Raw genomic sequence first — 26,802 nt, 5'->3', positions numbered from 1 at the left:
ACACCAGATTTAACATTAAACCATCTTCCTGTACTTCCTTCAATTCTAACTACTGTCTTACAACTCAAATAAAGACTAAGTATTGCTTGATATAATGCCTCATTGACACCATATAACTGCAGCGTATTGAATAACTTCTCTCTTGGCACCTTGTCATATGCATTTTCCAAATCGATAAAACTTAAATACAGATCTTTGTTATATTCCCATGCTTTCTCGATTATTTGTCGTAAAGTGAAGATCTGATCCTGACAGCCTCTATTTGGCCTAAATCCAGCTTGTTCTTCACCAAGCTTTTCTTCCACAATTCTTCTCAACCGTTTCTCAAGTATACTTGCATAGATCTTGCCAGGAACACTCAGTAGGGAAATACCTCTGTAATTCTCACATTCAGTTTTATTTCCCTTTTTATATATGGGTACTATGAGAGCTCTACTCCAATCATTGGGAATTCGTCCCTCTGTCCAGGCTTTCTGAACTATGCAGTGCAGCCACTGTAAGACTCTTATACCACCATACTTCAGCATTTCTGGTCGAATATCATCTACTCCTGCTGCCTTTCCACATTTCAAGCCTTTAATGGCTTTTTCTACTTCAAGTATGGATATGTATTCCTGACTGCATGCCTGGTCAGTGTTTTTTATCATTGTGCTGTCATCACTGCTTGTTTCATTTAGCAGTTTTTCAAAGTAATTACTCCATACTTGAAGGATATCTTTTTCTCCTGTTTTCATGTCACCTTTATCATCTCTAACTCCTTTTACAGCACTCTTTCCTCCATTTAAGCTTCTTCAACAACCTCCAGAATATTTTGCCACCTTCTTGATATTTATTTTCTATATTCTTGCCAAAGTCCTCCCATGACTTTTGTTTAGCTAGTTTTACACACTGTTTAGCTTTCTTACATTTGTCTCTGTATTCTGTAAGAGTAAAAGCTGACTTATTTGCCAGGAACTTTTGATATGCTTTCTTCTTTTCCTTCACTGCCTTTTTACCTTCCTGTGTCCACCAGGGAGTTCTGATTTTTCTATTCTTGCACACAACCTCACCACATGCCTCTCTGGCAGAATCAATCAATGTTTTCTTCAGAGTTTGCCACTGAATCTCCAAGGTTTGATTCCTGTTCTCGAACTCTTTTATTTTCTTTTCAATAAACTTTCTGTATTTTAGTCTACAGTTCACATCTGAGAGCTGTTCAACTTTTATTCGCTTTAAAACTTTCTTACATGTTATTCTTTTCAATATGAAATTCAATTTTATCCTGCTCAAGACTAAATAGTGATCACTTCCAATTTCAAATCCTCTGTACACTCTGGTGTCCTGCACCAGGGAGAAAACATCACTATCAACAATAACATAGTCAATGAGACTTTTCTTATTCCTTGCCTCTTCTCTCCATGTGAATTTGTGCACATTTTTATGTTGGAACATGGTGTTAGTAATAAACAGTCCATGTCCTGAGCAGAAATTCAACAAATGTTTGCCATTATTATTAGCTTTGCTCTCTTCTCCAAATTTTCTCAAAATATTTTTGTATGTCTCACAAACATTTCCTACTCTGCTATTTAGATCCCCAACAAGAACCAACTTTTCCTTTTTCATTGTGTTAGTTGCTTTTTCTAAAGCGTCAAAAAATTCCTCCACTTCTACCTTAGTAGAACCTTCTGTGGGATCATAGACACAAATAAGTCTCATTGTCCATTTCCCCATTGTCATATTTGCCCACATTACTCTACTTGAGACTGACTGCCATTCAAGAAGATTAGCCTCGTATTTTGTGTTGAATACTATGGCTGCTCCTTCTTTTCCTTGATTGTCATTGCCTGGAATATATCATTTTGTATTTATTGCTCAGAAAGATCTCACCATTTTTGGTCTTTTTTGTTTCAGTCACTCCTATTATGTCGATCTGGTACTTATCTAATTCCTCAGCTAGCTCCATTTCTTTGCCATTCAGGCTTCTTACGTTGATAGTACTGATCTTTTACTCTGGTGATGTTGAGTTGGGGTTTGTTTTCAGATTTGTTCCAGTAGCTGACTTTTCGCTGTTTGACCTGGTTCCCTGGCAAAAACAATTGGGGCCTTGTTTAACCGGGCATCGCCCCAGCCGTCCTGAAATTTTTTCATGTTGTACCATCATTTTTTATTTTGGTTTAACCAATAATAATACAATTTGGTTGGCTAAATCCCAAATTGCCAGCCCATCCTCATCTGTTCAGTATCCAGGTAGATACCTAACCGGGTCCACCACGAGAAGGTGAGGATTGGACATTAGGTCAGAAACTCTGGTCGGTTCTCCACATTCCTTTAAAGGCTATGTGGAGGTCTCCTCTCAGTTATACAGCTTTGACCCTTAAGCACCCTGACATTATATCAAGCAATACTTTGTCTATATTTGTAAATCACCAGTTAGGATTGAAGGAAGTACTGGAAGATGGTTTGATGTTAAATCTGGTGTGAGAGAAGGATGTACATTATCCCCCTCTTTTATTCATTATCTATATGAATCATATTATGAAAGACAGTGGTATTGAACCTGATATCAAAATTGGAGATGTTAATGTCAGCTCTTTTCTTTATGCAGAAGATGTTATACTTCTAAATAAATCTGCTACAAGTCTGCAAGATTCATTGACTAAATTGAATAACTGTTGTAATAGATATGGTATGAAGGTCAGCAATAAAAAGACAAAGACAATGAAAATAGGGAGAATCATTGAAAATGTCAACTGCTTTGTGAACAGAGAACCTGTGGAACAAGTAAAATATTTCAGCTACTTAGGCACGATTTTTAGTGAAGATGGTAAATTAAATATAGAAATTGACAACAGAATCAACAAAGCTGGTATGGTAGGAAGTCAATTGAATAAATTCATATGGAATAAGAGAGAAATTAGTCAGAGCACTAAATTAGCTGTATACGAGACAGTATTCAAACCAGTTTTAACTTATGGATCTGAAACCTGAAGGGCTCAATTTAGTGAGTAAGTGCATGGCAAACCCGAGGTACCAGATGCTGGACCATGCCTTACTTCATGTAATATATATCTGTTATATTATTCTGTAGACTGGTCCCTCCTCTTCTTTCTTTGCTTCTTTTTCCTCTCCTTGCTCCTTCCCCCTGATCCTATTAGAGTATTCGAGGGCTAGGGGTGAGTCTTTCCTATCTTGCTAAGTCATTTCGTCTTATGTAGCCACCGAAGGAGGCAAGCTAGCCTCAATAGGTGCCGGCCCCAAGCGTGGATAAATGTGAGGGTTGATCAGGAAGGGCATCCTGTCGGAAAACTTCAATGCCAGCTCAAACTATGATATGAGTCAAAGAGAAAATGATATAACTGCCAGGGTGTACCCCTTAAGCAACACGCAGCCACGTCGCCCTACAGCTGTGAGAAGTGGACGAAAGCTACCGCATCAAGGGCGGGTGCAGTTAAAGAAGCGAGCCCAGCAGGTGGAGAGGATGTTGCGAGTGGGAATGCTGAATGTTGGAAGCATGACTGGAATTGGAAGAGAGGTGGTAGACATGATGAGGAAGAGGAAGTTGGACATTTTATGTGTGCAGGAGACAAGGTGGAAGGTGGAAAAGGCAAAGGAACTGGGAGATGGATATAAATTGTTCTACTCTGGAGCGAATAACGAGGGAAGAAATGGTGTAGCAATTGTGGTGTGTGGCAGAATGAAGGGTGAAGTACTGGAAATGGGTAGAAGGAACGACAGGATGATGCGAATGAAATTGGGTCTTGGAGAAGAGCAGGTGGTCGTATTATGTGTATATACCCCGCAAGTTGGTTGTGCAGCAGAGGAGAAAGATGAGTTCTGGAATATGTTAGATTAAGAAATGAGGGAATTGGAAGAAAATGAGATGATGATTGTTGGAGGAGACTTGAACAGACACATAGGAAGACAGAATAGCGACTGTGAAAGGGTGCATAGTGGCAACGGAGTGGGAATGATGAACCAAGAAGGAGAGAGGATTTTGGACTTTGCTGTAGCTTTTGATCTGGCAATTGTGAACTCGTTTTTTCTACAAGAGGGAAGATCATTTCATAACATTTTGGTTTGGTAACAACAGTTCACAAATTGACTACATTTTGACTAGAAGAAAACATCTTAAGGTTGTGACAAATTGTAAAGTAATCCCAACAGATCAAGTAGCACATCAACACCGACTGCTTTGTGCAGACTTTAAAATAAGATCGAAGATAAGAACCTCTGGATGGCATGGGATGAAGACAATTAAGTGGTTTCGCTTAAAAGAGGAGAGTGTGAGGAATCATTTTAGGGAGAGGGTGTTAGAGAGGATTTCGGATGGACTGGAAAGTGTACAAGATTGGTGGTAACATAATTCAAAAGTAATCCTGAGCTGTGCAATCGAGGTGCTTGGTGAAACATCTGGAAAGATTAGAGAGCAGAAGGAGGGTTGGTGGTGGAATAATAATGTACAAGTGGCAGTGACAGCTAAGAGGAAGGCAAAGCAGAAGTGAGATGAGTCAAGAGTGGAAGAGGACAGAGAGGTGTACAGAGAGAGAAATCAAGAAGCCAAGAGAGTTGTGGCACAGGCGAAGGCCATGGCATATCAAGATCTGTATGATCAAATAGAAACAAAGGAAGGACAGAGAAAAATTTACCAACTAGCGAAATGTAGAAATAAAGCAGCAGAGGACATCTGACATGTGAGGCAGATCAAAGATGCTGAAGGAAGAGTATTATGGAGGGATGTGGACATAAGAAACAGATGGAAAATATACTTTGAGGGACTTTTGAATGAGGAAAATGCCAGGACTCACAGAGAAAATGGGCAGCCTTCTGAGGGGATGGTGCAGAACATCAGTAGAGTGGAAGTGATGAAGGCCATGAAGAGGATGAGGAATGGAAAATCGGTGGGCCCTGACAGAATTCCAGTGGAGGCATGGAAGGCACTGGGGGAAGAGGGAATTCACCTGCTGTGGGACCTGTTCATGAAAGTTTGCAAACAGGAAAATATATCCGAGGAATGGAGGGAGAGTACTCTTGTCCCCATCTACAAGGGTAAAGGGGATGCACAAGACTAAAAATTACAGAGGAATAAAGTTGATGTCCCACACAATGAAAATCCTAGAAAGGGTTCTTGATGGTAGATTGAGGAAGGAGGTGGAGATTGCAAAGGAACAATTTGGCTTCATGCCTGGTAGCTCAACAACAGATGCTATCTTTGGGTTACGGCAGATGATGGAAAAGTATCGAGAGAAACAAAGGGAGCTACATCTGGCATTTATTGATCTGGAGAAAGCATACAATAGAGTGCCAAGGCAAGAAGTCTGAAGGTGTCTGAGGGAGAAGAAGGTGCCGGAGAAATATGTCAGGTTGTTGCGGGAAATGTACAGAAATGTGAAGACAAGTGTTCGGACCTGTCTGGGACAGACAGAAAATTTTCAAGTAACAGTTGGCTTGCATCAAGGGTCAGCATTAAGTCCGTTTCTGTTCAATATTGTGATGGAGATGGTAACTGAGGAGGTGAGAGAAGATGCGCCTTGGATAATGTTGTATGCAGATGACATCTTGCTGTGTGCAGATTCAAGAGAAGAAGCGGGAACTTAACTGGAAAGATGGAGAAAAGTACTGGAAGAGAGAGGTATGAGACTGAGCAGAAGCAAGACAGAGTATATGTGTTGCACAGTGGGCAGCGAACAGGAGACAGATCTGGAACTGGAAGGAAATGTCATCAGGAAGGTGAGAGACTTTAGATACTTAGGTTCAACAGTGGAAGAAGATGGAGGAGCTGAGAAGGAAGTGGGGTGCAGGATACAAGCAGGTTGGAGGAACTGGAGGGAGATGGCTGGAGCATTATGCAATAAGAGGGTGCCGATCAATTTGAAAGGCAAAATCTATAGGCCAACTATGACATATGCTATAGAAACTGTGGCCCTGAGAAAAAATAACATCAGCAGGATGGAAGTAGCAGAGATGAGAATGCTTAGGTGGATGTGCGGTGTGACCAGAAAGGATCGTCTGAGAAATGACTATGTCAGGAGAACAGTGAAAGTTACTAACTTAGGAGTGAAAATAAAGGAGGCAAGGTTGAGTTTGTTTGGTCATGTGATGAGGAGGGAGGACAAATATGTTGGAAGAAGGGTCATGCAGATGGATGTGCAAGGAAGGCGGAAGCGTGGGCGGCCAAAGAAGAGATGGAGGGAGCTGGTAGAAGAGGACTTGAGGATGAAGAACATGGATGTGGTGACAGCCCAAGACAGGAAAGTGTGGAGGAGACTCATTATCAACAGTGACCCCACTTAAGTGGGAGAAGCTGCAGAAGAAGAAGAAGAAGATGATGATGATCTGAAAGCTGGGTCAGAAGTAAAACACTTGACCAAAGACTAGAGACCACAGATATGAGAGTCCTAAGAATGATTAGAGACATGAACAGATGGCATCAGTGGCAGTATCATATTAAAAACGAGGATATTAGGAAAGAACTTGACATTGTCAGCATCCAGGAATGCGTTAGCAGAGCTAATCTCAGGTGGTATGGTCACTTAAACAGAATGGGCAATGAAAGATTAGGAAAACAACCCATAGGAAGACCAAGATATAGATGGACTGATACGGTACAAAGTGCCTTAGACGATAGAAATATAAGTTCTGATAATGTTGGAGTCTTGACAAGTAACAGACTGATTTGGAGGAAAATAGTAGATAGGGAGTTAGTAATGATGTAAATTGTTCATGTATTACTATCATATCCTGTACACCCCTTGAGGGTACATGGCAGGAATTTGATGACGTTGAAGAAGTTGTTCCAGAGAAGTATAGTAGAGAGAATGAATGAAAATTCATGCTCTCCATGGAAAGGATCTATTCTCCCACTCATCTGCTCACTCTCTTCTTATACAATTTCAAGTGATGGCCTCTAGTTCTATCCCCATCTCTCATTCTCTGACAAATCTCTTCCATGTCAATCTGATAACAACCCCTGACTAGCTTATTTGTCTCAATCATATCCTCCTCTTCCTCCTATTCGCAAGGCTTTGCAATTTACGTTTCTCAATCTTGCCTCGTTCTCCAAATTCCAAAGACCACTGACCACCTTTGTGAATATTCTGAGGACCCTTTCTAATATATCCTCATCACCACGATGAAAACCCAGTGACCAAATCTGTGCCCAATCTATATGAGGCCTGATCAAGGCCTTATAGAATGGCATCATAACTTCTTTATTTCTGCATGTCCTCTGCATCATTGCCATTATCCATGTGACAACTTATGCATTTCAGGTCCTTGTCCACCACTACTCCCAGATCTCTCATTTCCTCTACCTCCTTTAAAGTTTCCCCACAAAGTGTATATTTTGCATCCCATCCCATCATTGCTTATCAAATTTCAAAATCTTATACTTTGCAACATTGAACTGATAGTTCCTCTTACCTGCCCATTCATACAGTCTATTCAAGTCCTCCTGTAAGGCCATAACATCTTCTTGACTTTGCATTACTCTCCCAAATTTTATATCATCTGCAAACAGTTGCATATCACTAATTAAACCCATCCCAGTATTATTAACATACAAATTGAATAATAATGGTTCCAAAACTGACCTCTGTGGCACACCACTAGCGACCTTCCTCTTTTGAGATACTGCATCTCCCATATACAAGTTTCTGGTACCTATCTGACAGCCAGTTACTGATCCAGCTCAGAAGTCTGTTATCCAATACCGTTTGTCAGTTTATGTAATGGGTTGTTGTGTGGCAGTTTATCCGTCAAAATTCCTATAATTTGTGGCCACAGCTTTATCACCACCTTTATGCAGTGGAACAATTTTACTTTCTTTCCATTCCCTTGGAACCTGTGATGTTGTAAGACTTATTAAACAGGAATGCCAGTGCTACTGTCAGTTCCCTGGAACATTCCCTTAAGATGCATGGTGATATGTCACCAAATCCTATAGCCTTATTGACATCAAGGTTATTTATTTCTTTAAATACCTCCTGCTCACTCACTATTAAGCCATCCTCTTCTATGATTTAAGTTTCTAATGATTCCACCCTGATGAGGATGAAACACCTTTATAAATTGATCACTGAATACCTCAACAATGTCATCTGCAGCAGTTACCATTCTACCATTTTCATCCATTACCATCATCTTACCATTATCATTCTTCCTTCTATTTGTCACATATCTAAATAACTCTAAAGTTTTTCTTTGCCTGATTTGCCAATTTCTGCTCATACTCTACTTTTGTTTTCCTTTCTGACTGAGTCACTCTCCTAGCTTGTTCTTTATACTCTTCATGTGACTAATTATTATCATTATTCATCTTGTACTCTTCAAAGCACCTTCTTTTTCCAGATTTCATGCTTAAGCCCCCTCATTCATCCATTTTACACTTACTTTATTTAGCCTTTTGGCCTTCGAAATACAACCACATATTGATGCTGTTATGTATTTCTTTGTCAATTCCAAGCAGCATTTATTTCCTTTCTGCTCAACTCCTCATTCCATGCTGCAATCTGTCTCCTATGCTCATCATAATCATCAGTCTTGTACTTCCACTTATATCCTTTTCTCACAGAAGTCCACATATTGCTAGCCACAACCCAGGTGATCACTTCATGATCATTTTCACCAACTGGAGGAAAGTGCGAAACCCTACTCGCAGTTACATCCTCTGATGAAATGATCAGATCTAAAACTCTCGATCCTAGCATGCCCTTCTTTATATGCTGCCTGAGATAGTTATCTCTCAAGAACTCAAGAAATTCATTTTCCTTATTCCAAAATGCTGTCTCTTCATTCTAATCTATACTGTCATAATTAAAATCATCATCATCATCATCATCATCAAATTCCTGCCATGTACCCTCAAGGGGTGTACAGGATATGACAGTACTACATGAAAAAATTTTACATCATTACTAACTTCCTATCTACAATTTTCCTCCAAATCAGTCTGTTACTTGTCAAGACTCCAACATTATCAGATCTTATATTTCTATCGTCTAAGGCACTTTCTACCGTATCAATCCACCTATATCTTGGTCTTCCTCTGGGTCGTTTTCCTGCCAACCTGGCAGAGAACACTTGTTTTGCTAATCTTTCCTCTCCCATTCTATTTAAGTGACCATACCATCTGAGATTAGCTCTGCTAACGCATTCCTGGATGCTGACAATGTCAAGTTCTTTCCTAATATCCTCATTTTTAATATGATATTGCCATTGATGCCATCTGTTCACGCCTCTAATCTTTCTCAGGACTCTCATATCTGCGGTCTCTAGTCTTTGGTCAAGTGTTTTACTTCTGACCCAGCTCTCAGATCCATAAGTTAAAATTGGTTTGAACACAGTCTTGTATACAGCTAATTTAGTGTTCCGACTAATTTCTTTCTTATTCCATATGAATTTATTCAATTGACTTCCCACGATACCAGCTTTGCTGATTCTGTTGTCTATTTCTATATTTAGTTTACCATCTTCAGTAAAAATTGTGCCTAAGTAGCTGAAATGTTTTACTTGTTCCACAGGTTCTCCATTCACAACACAGTTGACATTTTCAATGATTCTGCCTATTTTCATTGTCTTTGTCTTTTTATTGCTGACCTTCATACCATATCTATTACAACAGCTATTCAATTTAGTCAGAGAATCTTGCAGACTTGTAGCGGATTTATTTAGAAGTATAACATCATCCGCATAAAGCAAAGAGCTGACATTAACATCTCCAATTTTGATATCAGGTTTAATACCACATTCCTTCATAATGTGATCCATATAGATAATGAATAACAGAGGGGATAATGTACATCCTTGTCTCACCCCAGATTTAACATTAAACCATCTTCCTGTACTTCCTTCAATTCTAACTGCTGACTCACAACTCAAATAAAGACTAAGTATTGCTTGATATAATGCCCCATTGACACCATATAACTGCAGCGTATTGAATAGCTTCTCTCTTGGCACCTTGTCATATGCCTTTTCCAAATCGACAAAACTTAAATACAGATCTTTGTTATATTCCCATGCTTTCTCGACTATTTGTCGTAAAGTGAAGATCTGATCCTGACAGCCTCTATTTGGCCTGAATCCAGCTTGTTCTTCACCAAGCTTTTCTTCCACAATTCTTCTCAACCGTTTCTCAAGTATACTTGCATAGATCTTGCCAGGAACACTCAGTAGGGAAATACCTCTGTAATTCTCACATTCAGTTTTATTTCCCTTTTTATATATGGGTACTATGAGAGCTCTACTCCAATCATCGGGAATTCGTCCCTCTGTCCAGGCTTTCTGAACTATGCAGTGCAGCCACTGTAAGACTCTTATACCACCATACTTCAGCATTTCTGGTCGAATATCATCTACTCCTGCTGCCTTTCCACATTTCAAGCCTTTGATGGCTTTTTCTACTTCAAGTATGGATATGTATTCCTGACTGCATGCCTGGTCAATGTTTTTTATCACTGTGCTGTCATCACTGCTTGTTTCATTTAGCAGTTTTTCAAAGTAATTACTCCATACTTCAAGGATATCTTTTTCTCCTGTTTTCATTTCACCTTTATCATCTCTAATTCCTTTTACAGCACTCTTTCCTCCATTCCTAAGCTTCTTCAACAACCTCCAGAATATTTTGCCACCTTCTTGATATTTATTTTCTATATTCTTGCCAAAGTCCTCCCATGACTTTTGTTTAGCTAGTTTTACATACTGTTTAGCTTTCTTACATTTGTCTCTGTATTCTGTAAGAGTAAAAGCTGACTTATTTGCCAGGAACTTTTGATATGCTTTCTTCTTTTCCTTCACTGCCTCTTTAACTTCCTGTGTCCACCAGGGAGTTCTGATTTTTTTATCTTTGCACACAACCTCACCACATGCCTCTCTGGCAGAATCAATCAATGTTTCCTTCAGAGTTTGCCACTGAATCTCCAAGGTTTGATTCCTGTTCTCAAACTCTTTCATTTTCTTTTCAATAATATTTCTGTATTTTAGTCTATAGTTTACATCTGAGAGCTGCTCAACTTTTAATCACTTTAAAACTTTCTTACATGTTATTCTTTTCAATATGAAATTCAATTTTATCCTGCTCAAAACTAAATAGTGATCGCTTCCAATTTCAAATCCTCTGTACACTCTGGTGTCCTGCACCAGGGAGAAAACATCACTATCAACAATAACATAGTCAATGAGACTTTTCTTATTCCTAGCCTCTTCTCTCCATGTGAATTTGTGCACATTTTTATGTTGGAACATGGTGTTAGTAATAACCAGTCCATGTCCTGAGCAGAAATCCAACAGATATTTGCCATTATTATTAGCTTTGCTCTTTTCTCCAAATTTTCCCAAAATATTTTTGTATGTCTCACAATCATTTCCTACTCTACTATTTAGATCCCCAACAAGGACCAACTTTTCCTTTTTCATTGTGTCAGTTGCTTTTTCTAAAGCCTCAAAAAATTCCTCCACTTCTACCTTAGTAGAACCTTCTGTCGGACCATAGGCACAAATAAGTCTCATTGTCCAGTTCCCCATTCTCATATTTGCCCACATTACTCTACTTGAGACTGCCTGCCATTCAAGAAGATTAGCCTCGTATTTTGTGTTGAATACTATGGCTACTCCTTCTTTTCCTTGATTGTTATTGCCTGAATATAACATTTTGTATTTATTGCTCAGAAAGATCTCACCAGTTTTGGTCTTTTTTGTTTCAGTCACCCCTATTATGTCGATCTGGTACTTATCTAATTCCTCAGCAAGCTCCATTTCTTTGCCATTCAGGCTTCTTACGTTGATAGTACCGATCTTTAACTCTGGTGATGTTGAGTTGGGGTTTGTTTTCAGATTTGTTCCAGTAGCTGACTTTTCGCTGTTCGCCCTGGTTCCCTGGCGAAAACAACGGGGGCCTTGTTTAACCGGGCGACGCCCCAGCCGGCATGAAATTTTGTCATGTTGTACCATCATTTTTTATTTTGGTTTAATAAAATCACCTGTAATTATTATCCTTCCTGTGTTTACTAATCCAAGTTGTTTATTATCACCACCCTCCACATTCCCAGGCCTATAGCAACATCCAACTAAATATGGCTTCCTGTTAACCTCCACTTTACACCACACTGCCTCGTGACCATTGTCCCTAGTTCCCTCTTTCATGTCTACCTTATGTAGGTATAATTCCCATGCTATCATCAGCAGCACTCCCTTTTTGTCCTTTCTATCCTTTCAAAAAATACATTATCCTTCCATTTCTATTCCCATTAGGATATCTTCATTCAACCATGTTTCACTTATTCCAATGAATTTGGGCATATAAACTCAATCAGTGAAACCATTTCATCTCCCTTATTTCCGATACTTCTGGCATTTGTAAACAAACACAGCAGTTCATTTTTAGGTCTGTAATCAGTCCTGTCCAAGCCACTTGTTGGTTGTGATTTCCCTGCCACACCTGCCCTTGCCCAATCACTTCTATTGCCACTTACTACATATCCACTCAGTCTAAACTTCCCCACCCACATCGCAATATACTCCATCTCCATGCCATGCCGATCATCTCTATACACACATTGACTGCTACTTTCAATATCCACTTTCCCTATGCCATGTCTCCCTGTCCACTCAGGCATTCCCCCCTTTTTCTCCCTGTTCCTCTTGCATTCCTGTTCTCTCTTCATCTCTCACGCTACTATTGTTTTCACTGCCAAGCACTTTTACCTCTTCAGTACACTCTCCTGATCTTTCATTTTATCTCTTACTTCTGATCTCTTGCTTGCATCACATGCTGTACTTTCATCTGCAACACTTTTTCCAGTGCACTCACTCCAGAACCATTCAGATGTAATCCATCATGCCTGTATAATTCCATTCTTCCCTCAAACACATGTCATACATCCACAGACTGTACTCCCTTCTCCTCACACAGCTCTGCTAGCATATCATTCATGATTCAAGCTCTCCGTCTCAAGTTATCATTGTCATATCTTGGCAACACACTGACACTTTCCTACTATAACTGATCTTTCACTCTTCTCAACAACATCATGATATTTGCCCTTGCATGCTCCTTATGTCCACTTAAATCGTTTGTCCCCACAACCACCAGTAGTTGTGGGGACAAATGATTTAATGACAATTGGACATGAGGAACAAATGGCTCATTTGTTCCTCATGTCCAATGCCTGAATTTATCTTTCTCATTCTCCCACCTGGATAGCAGACCCTATGGACTTTCTCATTAACTAATCTTCTAACTTTCTCATTAACTAACTGTTTATCCTTAAATCACTTATCACCTCTTTTACCCTTTTTTCTTTCATTCTATTTTTTGCACTTTCATTAGTTTTCACTAAATGTCTAATATCATTCCGCATATTCCTCATTTCATTTTTCATTTTCAATAACTGTTTCATCAAATCTTGCATTCCTACAATTTCACTCTCTGTCCCAGGCCATCTGTGTGCTGACCATCCTCATACATGCATTCATTACTGCCTCCAGAATACACTTTCAGTATATTGTCTCCCAGTAAATTATTCTTTGATAAGAAATTCTGTTCTTGTTTAATCCTTCATCTAAGCAAAAGCAAACAAAGTTTGTACATGGAGTATCTTCGCTACCAAGCTTAGTTCACTACTTGTATAGAGAATGTTGACTTCACATCAATTGCCTCAATATCCTATAATGCAAAGCTTCTTTTTGAACATGTATATTGTAATGCATTATGGAAAGAGTCACTATCCAGACCAGTTTCGACCTTTATCCTCATGTCTATTTTTCTTTAATTGTGTTTATGGCATGTGTGCCTGTTTTGCATGGATAGTATTAAGGATTTTAATTTTTCATATGAATGTGTATTTAAACTTAAGATACTCTGTTTGTTTTCTTGATTAATGTATGTTTTGGATGGATTAGTTTTATTTAAATATAATAAAACTTATTAATTGTCAGTTTTTAAATCACCTAACTATTAATATTAATTCATTATATCTTTTAAATATAGTTGGACATTGCCAAGGCATCAGTGAAACGTTTGAAAACAATGAGACACCCAAATATTTTGACATATGTAGATAGTTTAGAGGTATGTAAATTATCTTTTTTAGGTATTAAGTATTTTTCTCCTCACTATTAACATAATATGGCACTCATCATATTTTCAAGTTATTAAATACTAGTATAACTTTAATATTATTTAATGCGCTTTGAGATAAGAAGATTTAAACAGGTTAGATCCTACTAAATAAAGATTATGTTTGGGCAATAATGATGAAGGCATGGAGGGAGCAAGAATAGCATTCAGTAACAAACAAAAAATAAACTTCTTGATTGGAAGTCAATTTCAAGTTATGTGAGCACACTTCAAAATGGACAGTGAAACTTATTTGTTGAATATGTAAGTTTCTGTGGTTTAGCAGTTCTGTAACTCATTATTAATCTAAAAATTTTTTAGATTAATAATGAGTTTAATAAAATAAACAAATATAATCCTACAAGTTTTGTAACTCGTCAGACTTGCATCATCAGGGATAATAGCAAAAATTATACACAAAAAAAAGACTAAGTTTTAAAAGAGGTAAACCGTGAGTAGACATAACTATACATAATAAATAACGGAAAAACTCACGTAGAAATATTATTTAATAGTATAATTTTCGCCTGTGTGTCACAGGCATCTTCAGTACAATTAGGCACAAAATTAAACACTAACTGACAATTCCAAAAAATAAACTTCCAAAAATTAAACACTAACTGACAATTCCAAAAAGCACCACTTAGGTGGCGCTTTTTGGAATTGTCAGTTAGTGTTTAATTTTGTGCCTAATTGTACTGAAGATGCCTGTGACACACAGGCGAAAATTATACTATTAAATAATATTTATACGTGAGTTTTTCCGTTATTTATTATGTATAAAAAAAAGACTAGAAACAATGAACTTCACAATTGGTACATAGGAATAAGTAAATAGAATAAAATTGTTGTTATCATGTTCTGCATTGTGCATGTTGTATTCAAGGTCTGCAGTATTTATATTTTTAGTGAAAGCTAACCAAACTTGGTGTGGGATTAAGCTTTGATTTTTGTTATATTGTGTGTGGACCTTGAACTTTCATATAAAACAATTGCATTTTTGTTTGTTGACAAATTCTTGATGTCCTATGTCGGTTGTATGGGATTCCAAAACTCATTTATGCCATCTTCTTTCTTTCTTTTCTTTTCTTTTTTTTTGATGTCTTTTACATGTTCAGACATTTGGACACCCCCCCCCCCCCAACTTTCCTGTCTGACCTACATAGCAAATGCCATAAAAGCAGTGAATCTCATAAATTCCTGGTTTTTTCATGGGATGATGTAGTTTATCTTCCATTTCCAGAGTGAATTTTATGTTGAGATGCAAGCTATTCAGATATTTTTTAAATGAATTAAGTCGTCCATTGTTCCTGACCAGACAATGAAAATATCATGAATGTAACATAACCAAGTTTTTGGTTTCTTGTGATAGTTTTTAATAGCATTTGTTTCAAAATTTTTCCAACAGAGGCTGGCCAGGGCTGGAAATAGGAAGCAACTCGGGGCAAGTCCTTTCTGTTCCCAATATTTGTCCTGAAATATGAAAAAAGTGTTTTCCATATAGCATTTGAATAGTCTGATTGTGTCAAGTGGGACAAAGGTTTAGAAGCAGATCCACTATGTCATGCCTAGGTACATTGGTCAAAAGACTGACTACATGTAAACTTGCTAGAATGTCTTGAAGGCTCTATATTTAAATCGTTTACCTTTTCAATAAAATGTAAGATTAGTAGCCTTTGAGATGAAGTGCTACAGAAAACTTTTTGAAGATACCATATATGGCACACATAACAAATGACAATGTTAAAAGGAAGATCTGCACCATTGCTAGAACACTAGAAAATATCACTAAAATATGTTGGAAACAACTTCGGTGGCTGGGCCACATAGCTAGATCAGATAGCTTACATAAATTAGCACTTGAGGACTTGACTGCTGGTAAAAGACATTGGGATGAAGAATCACCTGGATAGATAATATTTGAAAGTGGTCTAATTCTTCATTCTCCACTTTTTGAGATCCCAAAACAGAAATATCGGAAGAGAGTTTATTAGGACTGTCATCTTTATAGTGCTCCAATGATCTAGACTATGGGTGAAGAAGAAAAAGATATATACATAATCTTGCCATAAATACTGAATTGTACCATAAAATTAATTTAATCCTTTATCCAAGTGTGAGCAAACAAAGTTTGCACCTAAAAGTATCTTAAGGACTTGGGTAAGGTGGTACAACACCAGGGCAACTTGTTGCAAAGGTGGAGCAAGCTACCAACACTCCTATCTCAGTATCTCTTATAATGCACAACACATCTCCTTGCGAATATGTCTAATGTTATGCATTAAGGGAAGGGCCACTACCCAGACTAGTTTCGACCTTTATTGAGGTCTCTTCGGTGGGAGCCAGGCCCAAGTGGAGATACAAGGCAGAAGCATTAGCAGGTCATCTCTACCTATAGGAGTTGCCAAATGGTGTGCCACCCTTTTTTAATAAATTACTCTGGATTTAGAGAAAGATGTTGAAAGTTTATTTTTCACTTGGTTAGAGTATAATAAAATTAATTTAATCCTTTATCCAAGTGTGAGCAAACAAAGTTTGCACCTGAAAGTATCTTCAGGACTGGGGTAAGGTGGTACAACACCAAATTAATTTTATTATACTCTAACTAAGTGAAAAATAAACTTTCAACATCTTTCTCTAAATCAGAGTAATTTATTAAAAAAGGGTGGCACACCATTTGGCAACTCCTATAGGTAGAGATGACCTGCTAATGCTTCTGCCTTGTATATCTCCACTTGGGCCTGGCTCCCACTGAAAGAGACCTCAATAAAGGTCAAAACTAGTCTGGGTAGTGGCCCTTCCCTTAATGCATAACATTAGACATATCCGCAAGGAGATGTGTTTTCATTATAGGAGATACTGAGATAGGAGTGTTGGTAGCTTGCTCCACCTTTGCAACGAGTTGTCCTGGTGTTGTACCACCTTACCCCAGTCCTGAAGATACTTTCAGGCGCAAACTTTGTTTGCTCACACTTGGATAAAGGATTAAATTAATTTTATTATACTCTAACCAAGTGAAAAATAAACTTTCAACTGAATTGTACCCTGGTTCCATTAGTGGCACTATGTTCAACCAACATTCACTTATTTATCAGTACAGAGAGAATTGTCTAGCTCTATGGGTTAACATGCAGTTGGGAGAATATGAGGACCATGTAACTCTAATAGCACTTCACAGAGTTAGAACACAGCCACCTGTTATTTTCAACATGCTAAAAACACTCGACTCGGAATCAGTTGGGTGTTTGTATATTGGACTATTAATCATTATAATGACACAGAATATGTATCTGACCACCAAAGAACAGGTTGAACATGCATTAGAATGCAATAGCTTGTGAGGACTGTGAAAGCACACATCTGCTGTAATCCTATGAGAACACAAAGTGATGTTGCGAGAGTCACATCTGTGAACATTTCACAGAGGATGATGTTGTGTACTAACAGATGTCCTGGGGGTTAGAGCTATCATCATTCTACTGGACACTTCCTAACACCAGAATTTATGCAGCAGAGGGTGCTAAAATCAAAGGCACTTCTCCAGCAGTCTGTGAACAACATAACAGAAATATCCTCTTCACAGATGAGAAGATTTTCACCATTGAAGAATCATTTAACTGCCTTCTTTAGAAGCAGATCAGATGATGAATAGATAATGAGTTCTTCACAGAAGATATTTAATAATACCATATTTCTGTGAGGAATTTTGAGAAGTGTGATGGATATACCGACCACAGAAGAAGAGAGGTTTGTGAAAAACATGTCGACAAGGAATTATTATATATTTTTTTATTTATTGTTTATTATTATTATTATTCACATCATGTATACAAATTATACATATTATACTATTGAACTTGTATAATTATGTATAATATTTCACAATACAATTCAATGCACAGTACAATGTTACAAAATAAATTCAAGTATTACTTCATATTCTGTTGGTACTAACACTTATTATGGCTATTATTTTATTATGGTTAATAAAAAGTTTTCTCATATATGCAAGTAAAATATAATATATTTCGAATGGTTTCAAAGTTATGATAAGTAATTGGTTTAGAGTAATGTAAGTTAGTTAATGCAAATATGTATAGCCATAGCCATACTGGTTACTAGAAAAGTAATTAGCTTAAAACAGACACTGAGAGTCTGGCGACCACATCTAAGAGGGCTCCCTTACCAGTTATAATAATGTACATGTTGATATTTTAATTCCTAATTGAATGAACCAATTTGTAAATCAATACCTTAATTGGTTATGATATATGAGTTATAATGATCTCTTATACTATACGTTTAAAATAATTGTCAACATTCTTTAATCCCATAAGGTAGTTTCTCAATCTTTTTCTGAATACATATTCTGAGGTTATAGATTTAATTTCAATCGGAAGTTTATTATAGTTGCTTGCCCCAATGTACTCGAAAGATTTATGAAAAATTTATTTATTAGCCTTAGGTACTTTCAGCGTGTTTCGACCACAGCGCAATCCATAGTCTACATTATACACCAAGAAGCTTTCAGTGTTTCTTTTTACATATAACAGTGTTGTGTCCCAATTTATGATTATTATTCTATCTAGTGAAATTCTGCTTATCTATATTCAACTTTTATCTATGTATGAGATATCACCCCAAAATACAAATATTTAAGCTATTTCTCCCCTTAGTGTCCCTAATATTTATATTATACTGCGCCTTTTGGGACATTTAGTTTGAGATATTAAATACAAAAACAAGGATCAATTACTAAAATATGTCTGAATGTGTAACAATATTGCAGTCGTGACCCTCTATCTCGTAACTTAACACATTAATCTCCCGCGTGATTAGGTTCGTACGTTTTTCAAGTGGTGCATTGGGCAGCAATTTCAGACAACTGTTTTATCAATGAACAAAGGTTTATTAAACTCATTATCATGGTACAATTCAATTTCTAATATAATTCAATTCAATACTAAGAAAATATTTACAAAATAACATTAGCTAATCACAAGTATTTGGCTAAGATCCTATATGGGTATTACGATCATGCCGCCATAACAAATTCAGCATATACAATCATATGTATAATCTCAGATCTAATTAACACCTTAGTTAACCTTATATTAGTCTGAATATATGCTATTTAACTATCCAAAACTATGTAGATTAAATTATCCTTTCACCGTACTAACACATAACTTTGACATTTAAAACTTTCCTATACGTTACAATACACATGCATAATTCTCAGAACACATGAATACCTGTATAATTAATATTAAACGAGCATACCCTCAGTATAATTAGTCATGTACTAAAGTCCTGGTATGATTTTCCTTAGTCTCTTCAACAGTTCAGTAATAGAATAATGATTACAATTACAGATGATTTTCAGTTAACACGAGATTTTTACAGTACCTTTTTCTCTTGAGTTTTCTATATTGGCCTCTACCTTTTTCCAATTAAACTATCCTGGTATGATCTCTCCTATAATCGGTCACTCCTAAGTTCTTTTGGCATTAAACTGTGCTTATGTGATCTTTACTTTTTGTACTTGAATTAAGAACACACTTTAGAATCATCTATACCATGGCTGTGAAACTCGCCACGTGGACTCCGACTTCTTTACGGATTTCCTTTTTTCGTAGTTGTCACTGGATGAAGAAACACATAGATAATACCTTCTTTAGCTAAATGGCATTCCTTGTTTCTTACCATAGGAAATACGGAATCGAAATCCTGCTCACTACTTGTTCCCTTGTTGTGTCGGACAGAGATATAACTGCAACCCCGCCACTCAGGAAAACCACGTGAAAACCTATACGAAGGAGCTCATGAAGAAACTATCCGGGAAAAAGCCCTGTGTGTATGTGGGGGGGGGTTTCTAACCCTTTTATACCTTGACCCCTACCGGCACCTTCTTTAATTTCTTTTTTCCTCCCCTTACTGGATTCAACTTCACCGACCAATTAGGGTGGCGTTTTTCTGCCAAACATCCTACAGTCGGCGAGCACGTGACAATGTCTCAATCCGTGAATTGACCCTGAGCGATAGTCTTTTGCTTTTCTTTTGCTAGCCTCTAAATTAATCCCCCTTCCAAATTTTCTAAGAATTTACTTAATATTTTTATCTCTAGCTTCTCACATACAATTCCTTATGACTGATCCTTTCTGTCTTACTTAGCTAATTTTTTTCATATCACAACTGTAATTTATTCCTTCTTTTATTAGTTAGTTCAACAAACACTTTTTTTGTTATATATTTTACTTGGATGCAAGAATATTTTTCTTTCTTTAAGTAATTTATATATTAGCTCTTATACAGGGGTTTTATTTTATTTTCTCTTCATGTTACACCATGATAACTGAAAATTCCACATAGTGAAGGTTTCAGGGTGTAACAACAGACAACCATAGAGAGATAGTTTCTGAAATGGTAGAATATTATTAACGATATACAGATCATTGGTTGAATGTGCAAAGTCGGTAGTAGTTATGGCTCTAATTATTCTGTTTTGTATTCTTATTAATGAAAGCAGATTGTTATAATAGTCTCCTCCCCAACAGGTAATGCTATATTGCAGTGAAGAATTTACCCAGGAATAGTATAAACATCTTACGAATGCTGCATTTACAAATTTTTTAACATAATATATTCTGTTAATTATGAACCTAAACTTATTTGTTAAGAAAGTGGAGTGGGAGTTCCACTTCAAATTGCTATCGATATGGAGGCCCAAATACTTGACGGTTTTTGTTTTTTTGATTAAGCTACATTTATAATTTAGAGTATCACTATATTTCCTTTCATGCCATTTTATAATTATACTGTGATCTAATTTGTCTGTTAATGTAAAGTACATATATCTCGTTTTGTCGGTATTAGTGTTAAATCTGTTGTTGCTAAACCATATACTTAGTTTTAACATATCACTATTAATCCGATTTTTTAGATTTTTAAGGGTTGTTTCGGTGTATACTAAAGCCGTATCGTCAGCAAAGGATATCATTTTGCCAAAAAGTTTGTATTTACATAGATCATTAACATATATTATGAATAGGATGGGTCCTAGTACCGAACCTTGTGGGACTCCGTATTTTATTATTTTGTTGTGCTTTTAAATATATCATAGCTGGTATATTGTTTTCTATTAATCAGATAGGATCTGAACCAGTCATTAGTAATTCCCCTAATGCCGTATTTGGACATTTTTAATAGCAATAGATCATGATGAACACAGTCGAACGCTTTAGATATATCAAGAAAAACAGCTGCTGTGTGTATTCCTTCATTTATTCCACTATTGACCTTTTTATGAAACTCGAGTAGCGCTTTTTCAGTATTGCTTTCGGATCTGAACTGTATTGATTAGTAGCGTAAAAGGATATTGTATTTAAATAGCTATTCAAGCGTTTTTTTTATCAGAATTTCAATAACCTTTGAGATTGTGGATAGTATAGATATTGGTCTGTAATTTTTGATTTCATTTCTATTTCCTCCTTTAAATAACAGTATAACTGAAGCAGTCTTTAGGTGTTCTATAAATTTACCATGTTCAAAGGATTTATTAATGATATTTGTAAAGAATTATAATTTATGCCTAATGATAATGTTTATAACTTTTTAACATTTATGTTGTCACATCCCACTTTTTTCCCTTTTTTTAATCTGATTACTACACTCTTCATTTCATCTTCATTTACTGCATGTCGATACATAGAATTCTTAATCCACAGAAGGCGACTGACATGCTTTGTCCTTTCTGCAGGGTCGAAAACACAACTGCCATAGTTGGTAAAGTGGTTGTTCATTTTGTTAAGTATGTCAGTGATGCCATTACCCTCTGGAAATTCTCGTGTTTTCTGTTTTGTGTTACCTATTAACATATTGACCAACCTCCATTCTTTACTTTTATCATTACAACAAGAAAGAAATTTCGATAGCAGAGAATGTTCTTTTGCCTGTTTTATTTTTTCCTGTAGATGCTTAACGAAATTTTTATAGTCATATTCAAAATTTAAATTGTATGAATTTTTTTTATGCTTATAGTAGAGCTTCTCTTTTGTCTTTATCATATTTTTTAGTTCGTATGTTATCCGTGTGTGTGAACATCCTTTTTTGTAGTAACTGTTTTATGATATTGCGATTTAGTGTCTGCATATTTAATCATTTTGATAAATTCATCATATAACTGAAACTCATTTGTGTCTAATAAATCAGTTTGTGGCAGTTGATAATGTTTTATGTATCTTTCAAATATTTTATAATTGGTGCCAATTACAAATTTATTATAAACCTGTGCAACTCATGTTAACACTATCAGGTATAGATAGGTTCAAAAGTATCGAATGGTGATCTGTTATATTACTAATGTAGATTACAGTGGATACCTCATAGGCCATTCTGTTTCTTATGAATATATGATCAAAACAACTAGTCGAGTTGTACACTACTCTCTATTGCCATCGATGTAAGCAAGAAACCCATGAGTAGATAATATATTTTTATATTCTTCAGTTTTACTATTACTCTTATGAAGGTCCAAATTTATATCCCCCACTAGTATGATATTGTCATATTTTAAGGTTTTTAAGACATTATTTAGCTCTTTTAGAAAGATATCTACTGGGCCATTGCATGCAAAGTATATAGCAATTATAAGTATATTCATTGCTGTATTGTAAATCATTACAGTTTCAGCACTTTGCAATTTTAATTCCAGTCTGTGAAATTTATAAACATTTTTTTTTAGCATATAGAATTAATCCACCTGAACAATTATAATCGTGACAATCATAATACATATTGTAATCTATGAGAGAATAATGATCAACCTCAAGCTGTTTGATCCATATTTCACTTAAGACTAGTACATCAATATATGATTGGATCTCTGTAAAAAATAACATTAAATTATCAAAATTTGACCATATCATCATCATCAAATTCCTGCCATGTACCCTCAAAGGAGTGTACAGGATATGATAGTACTACATGAAAATAATTACATCATTACTAACTTCCTATCTACAATTTTCCTCCAAATCAGTATGCTACTTGTCAAGACTCCAACATTATCAGATCTTATATTTCTATCGTCTAAGGCACTTTGTACCGTATCGATCCAACTATATCTTGGTCTTCCTCTGGGTCGCCTTGCTGCCAACCTGGCAGAGAACACTTGTTTTGCTAATCTTTCTTTGCCCATTCTGTTTAAGTGACCATACCACTTGAGATTAGCTCTGCTAACACATTCCTGGATGCTGACAATTTCAAGTTCTTTCCTAATATCCTCATTTTTAATATGATATTGCCATTGATGCCATCTGTTCATGCCTCTAATCTTTCTCAGGACTCTCATATCTGCGGTCTCTAGTCTTTGGTCAAGTGTTTTACTTCTGACCCAGCTCTCAGATCCATAAGTTAAAACTGGTTTGAACACTGTCTTGTATACAGCTAATTTAGTGTTCCGACTAATTTCACTCTTATTCCATATGAATTTATTCAATAAACTTCCCACCATACCAGCTTTGCTGATTCTGTTGTCTATTTCTATATTTAATTTACCATCTTCAGTAAAAATCGTGCCTAAGTAGCTGAAATGTTTTACTTGTTCCACAGGTTCTCCATTCACAACACAGTTGACATTTTCAATGCTTATGCCTATTTTCATTGTCTTTGTCTTGTTATTGCTGACCTTCATACCATATCTATTACAACAGTTATTCAATTTAGTCAGGAAATCTTGCAGACTTGTAGCGGATTTATTGAGAAGTATAACATCATCCGCATAAAGCGAGGAGTTGACATTAACATCTCCAATTTTGATATCATGTTTAATACCGCTTTCCTTCATAATGTGATCCATATAGATAATGAATAACAGAGGAGATAATGTACATCCTTGTCTCACACCAGATTTAACATTAAACCATCTTCATGTACTTTCTTCAATTCTAACTGCTAACTTACAACTCAAATAAAGACTAAGTATTGCTTGATATAATGCCCCATTGACACCATATAACTGCAGCGTATTGAATAGCTTCTCTGTTGGCACCTTATCATATGCCTTTTCCAAATCGACAAAACTTAAATACAGATCTTTGTTATATTCCAATGCTTTCTCAACTATTTGTCGTAAAGTGAAGATCTGATCCTGACAGCCTCTATTTGGCCTGAATCCAGCTTGTTCTTCACCAAGCTTTTCTTCCATAATTCTTTTCAACCGTTTCTCAAGTATACTTGCATAGATCTTGCCAGGAACACTCAGTAGGGAAATACCTCTGCAATGCTCACATTCAGTTTTATTTCCTTTTTTATATATGGGTACTATGAGAGCTCTACTCCAATCATCGGGAATTTGTCCCTCTGTCCAGGCTTTCTGAACTATGCAGTGCAGCCACTGCAAGACTCTTATACCACCATACTTCAGCATTTCTGGTCAAATATCATCTACTCCTGCTGCCTTTCCACATTTCAAGCCTTTGATGGCTTTTTCTACTTCAAGTATGAATATGAATTCCTGACTGCATGCCTGGTCAGTGTTTTTTACCACTGTGCTGTCATCACTGCTTCTTTCATTTAGTAGTTTTTCAAAGTAATTACTCCATGCTTCAAGGATATCTTTTTCTCGTTTTCGTGTCACTTTTATCATCTCTAATTCTTTTTACAGCACTCTTTCCTCCATTCCTAAGCTTCTTCAACAACCTCCAGAATATTTTGCCACCTTCTTGATATTTATTTTCTATATTCTTGCCAAAGTCCTCCCATAACTTTTGTTTAGCTAGTTTTACACAGTGTTTAGCTTTCTTACATTTGTCTCTGTACTCTCTAAGAGCACAAGCTGACTTATTTGCCATGAACTTTTGATATGCACCTGATATTAACATGATATATATTGAAAATATGGATGAATTTATAGTAGTATCAAAAAATTTCTTAACAGAAGTTAAATTATATATATTTTTACAGTTTACAGGTGTATAAGAATCTAAATTATTCATGTTAAATCCTAAATCCATTTGGTTTATATTGCTCCAGTTATTCATAGGTAACATTTAGATTTACTGCCTTCTTTGTTTGAGATTGTCTGGTGTTTTTATCTGTATCACTTTAGTGTTGTCATTCTCTCTCATGAATAGTTTGCCATCTCTTACCCATACATATTTAACTGCACCACTTGCTCTTCATTTGTTTTCCTTCTTAAAGAAGTTGCTTATTAAGTTTAGCCAAATGCTCATTTATGTAGACGGAAACGGGTTTTAACTATTCATCAATTTGTTGAGCTGTATTCTTGAGTTTTCTTGCCTCCATCATCCATTTATTTTTAGTAATCTTTCTTTCTAACTGAATAATAACTAGCTTGATGTCAGTTTTTCTGTTTTAGTGGGTATTCTGTGGACGTGTGTGATGCCTTCTTTTTTTTCTCCAAGTAGATTTACCAGTCTTTCAGTATAGTATGCAAATTTTCATTCTGAGCTTCTGGTAGACCATTTACTTCGATATTGTTCATCCTGGAGCACTGTTGAATTTCCTTAACTTCCCATTTCAGATCATTCATTTGGGCTTTTAGTATTTTATTTTCGTTTGTTAGTTCAGTGTTTTTAGTGCAGAGGTCATTAATTAGCTTTCATCGCATTCGGCTTTGTTCTTAAGATCTTGAATCATGCAAAGCTATATTCCAATGATGCCTTCAGATCATTTAAGTCTGCTTTAAATAGAGTTTCCATTTCTCTTTTTATCGCATAGTTATCATCTTTAATTTCTACTTTGATGGCATTGAGGTCTTCCAAAACCTGTTCTCTGAATTTTTTTAGGAAAACCCTAACATCAGCTTCTCCGTCATCTTTGATTACTGCCTTGGTCAAATCCAAACCATCATTGCTTCTATTTAGTTTAGTTTGAGTATTAAGGTCATTTTTAGGAGAACTATTAATACAAATTTGACATTTCCATTTTAATTTCTTGTCCTTGACATTTTACGAAATTTAGATTCTGCTATTCCTATACATACGGGATGATAATATTCGTGACATTCCAAAGAACATTGAAGTACTTCATTTTCATCTATCTTACCTTTACAGCTTTTACAATTAGCATCGGACATATCTCGACTGTTGACCTTGAAGAAGGATTAATAGGTAACGTCAAGGTGAGAATGGCAGTTGACTGAACACGCGTCTTGCATTTTTTGAAGAACTAGTTTACAGGAACCACTGAATCAATTTTGATAATTAATACACTCTAATTTTTCATATTACTGAGACAATTCGTTAGAGCACATTTGAAAGGTGATTATATCAATACAATTACTTACATATAAGTATAAGACAGGATTATCCAATTATCCAGTTCTCTTTTTCTAAGGACATCCAGAAAAGATCCCATTTGATTCAAATTTCATAGTGTTAACTCTGTGATGAAGGTTACTGATTTTTTTGTAAGCAAGTTTCTAGTTGTTTCCATGAATTATTCCAAACAACAAAAACATCAACCAAAGATTGCATATCATACTGTTGTATTGGTTTATCTCTTTCTAATCTTTATCATGTCAATTCTTTATCTAATTTTATAATTCTGTCTATAATTTAAAAGATAAAATATTTTATCTTTTTTTTTTTTTTTTAGTTTAAAAATCTCCAACCATCCCTCAGACTTGAAGACATAAATTGCAGTCAAAACTCATAAGTGTGAGGATAGACTTATCAGAATTTAGT

The 26,802-nt window shown here is 36.2% G+C and overlaps 1 protein-coding gene across 1 annotated transcript in view; it reads left to right on the top strand.

The window, feature by feature from the left end:
• Positions 1-26,802, top strand: part of yata (N-terminal kinase-like protein yata) — a 386,793-nt gene that overhangs the window by 27,667 nt on the left and 332,324 nt on the right. The window contains exon 3 of the mRNA XM_090396135.1: positions 13,964-14,044. Coding sequence (XP_090252261.1) covers positions 13,964-14,044 — 81 coding nt within the window. The remainder of the gene's footprint in view (positions 1-13,963; positions 14,045-26,802) is intronic.

The sequence above is a fragment of the Typopeltis vanoorti genome, chromosome 7, assembly GCF_054136105.1.
Source record: "Typopeltis vanoorti isolate ZY-2024b chromosome 7, IOZ_Tvanoo_1.0, whole genome shotgun sequence".
In the NCBI taxonomy this organism is placed as follows: Eukaryota; Metazoa; Arthropoda; class Arachnida; order Uropygi; family Thelyphonidae; genus Typopeltis; species Typopeltis vanoorti.
This window is presented reverse-complemented; position numbering and strand designations above follow the sequence as displayed.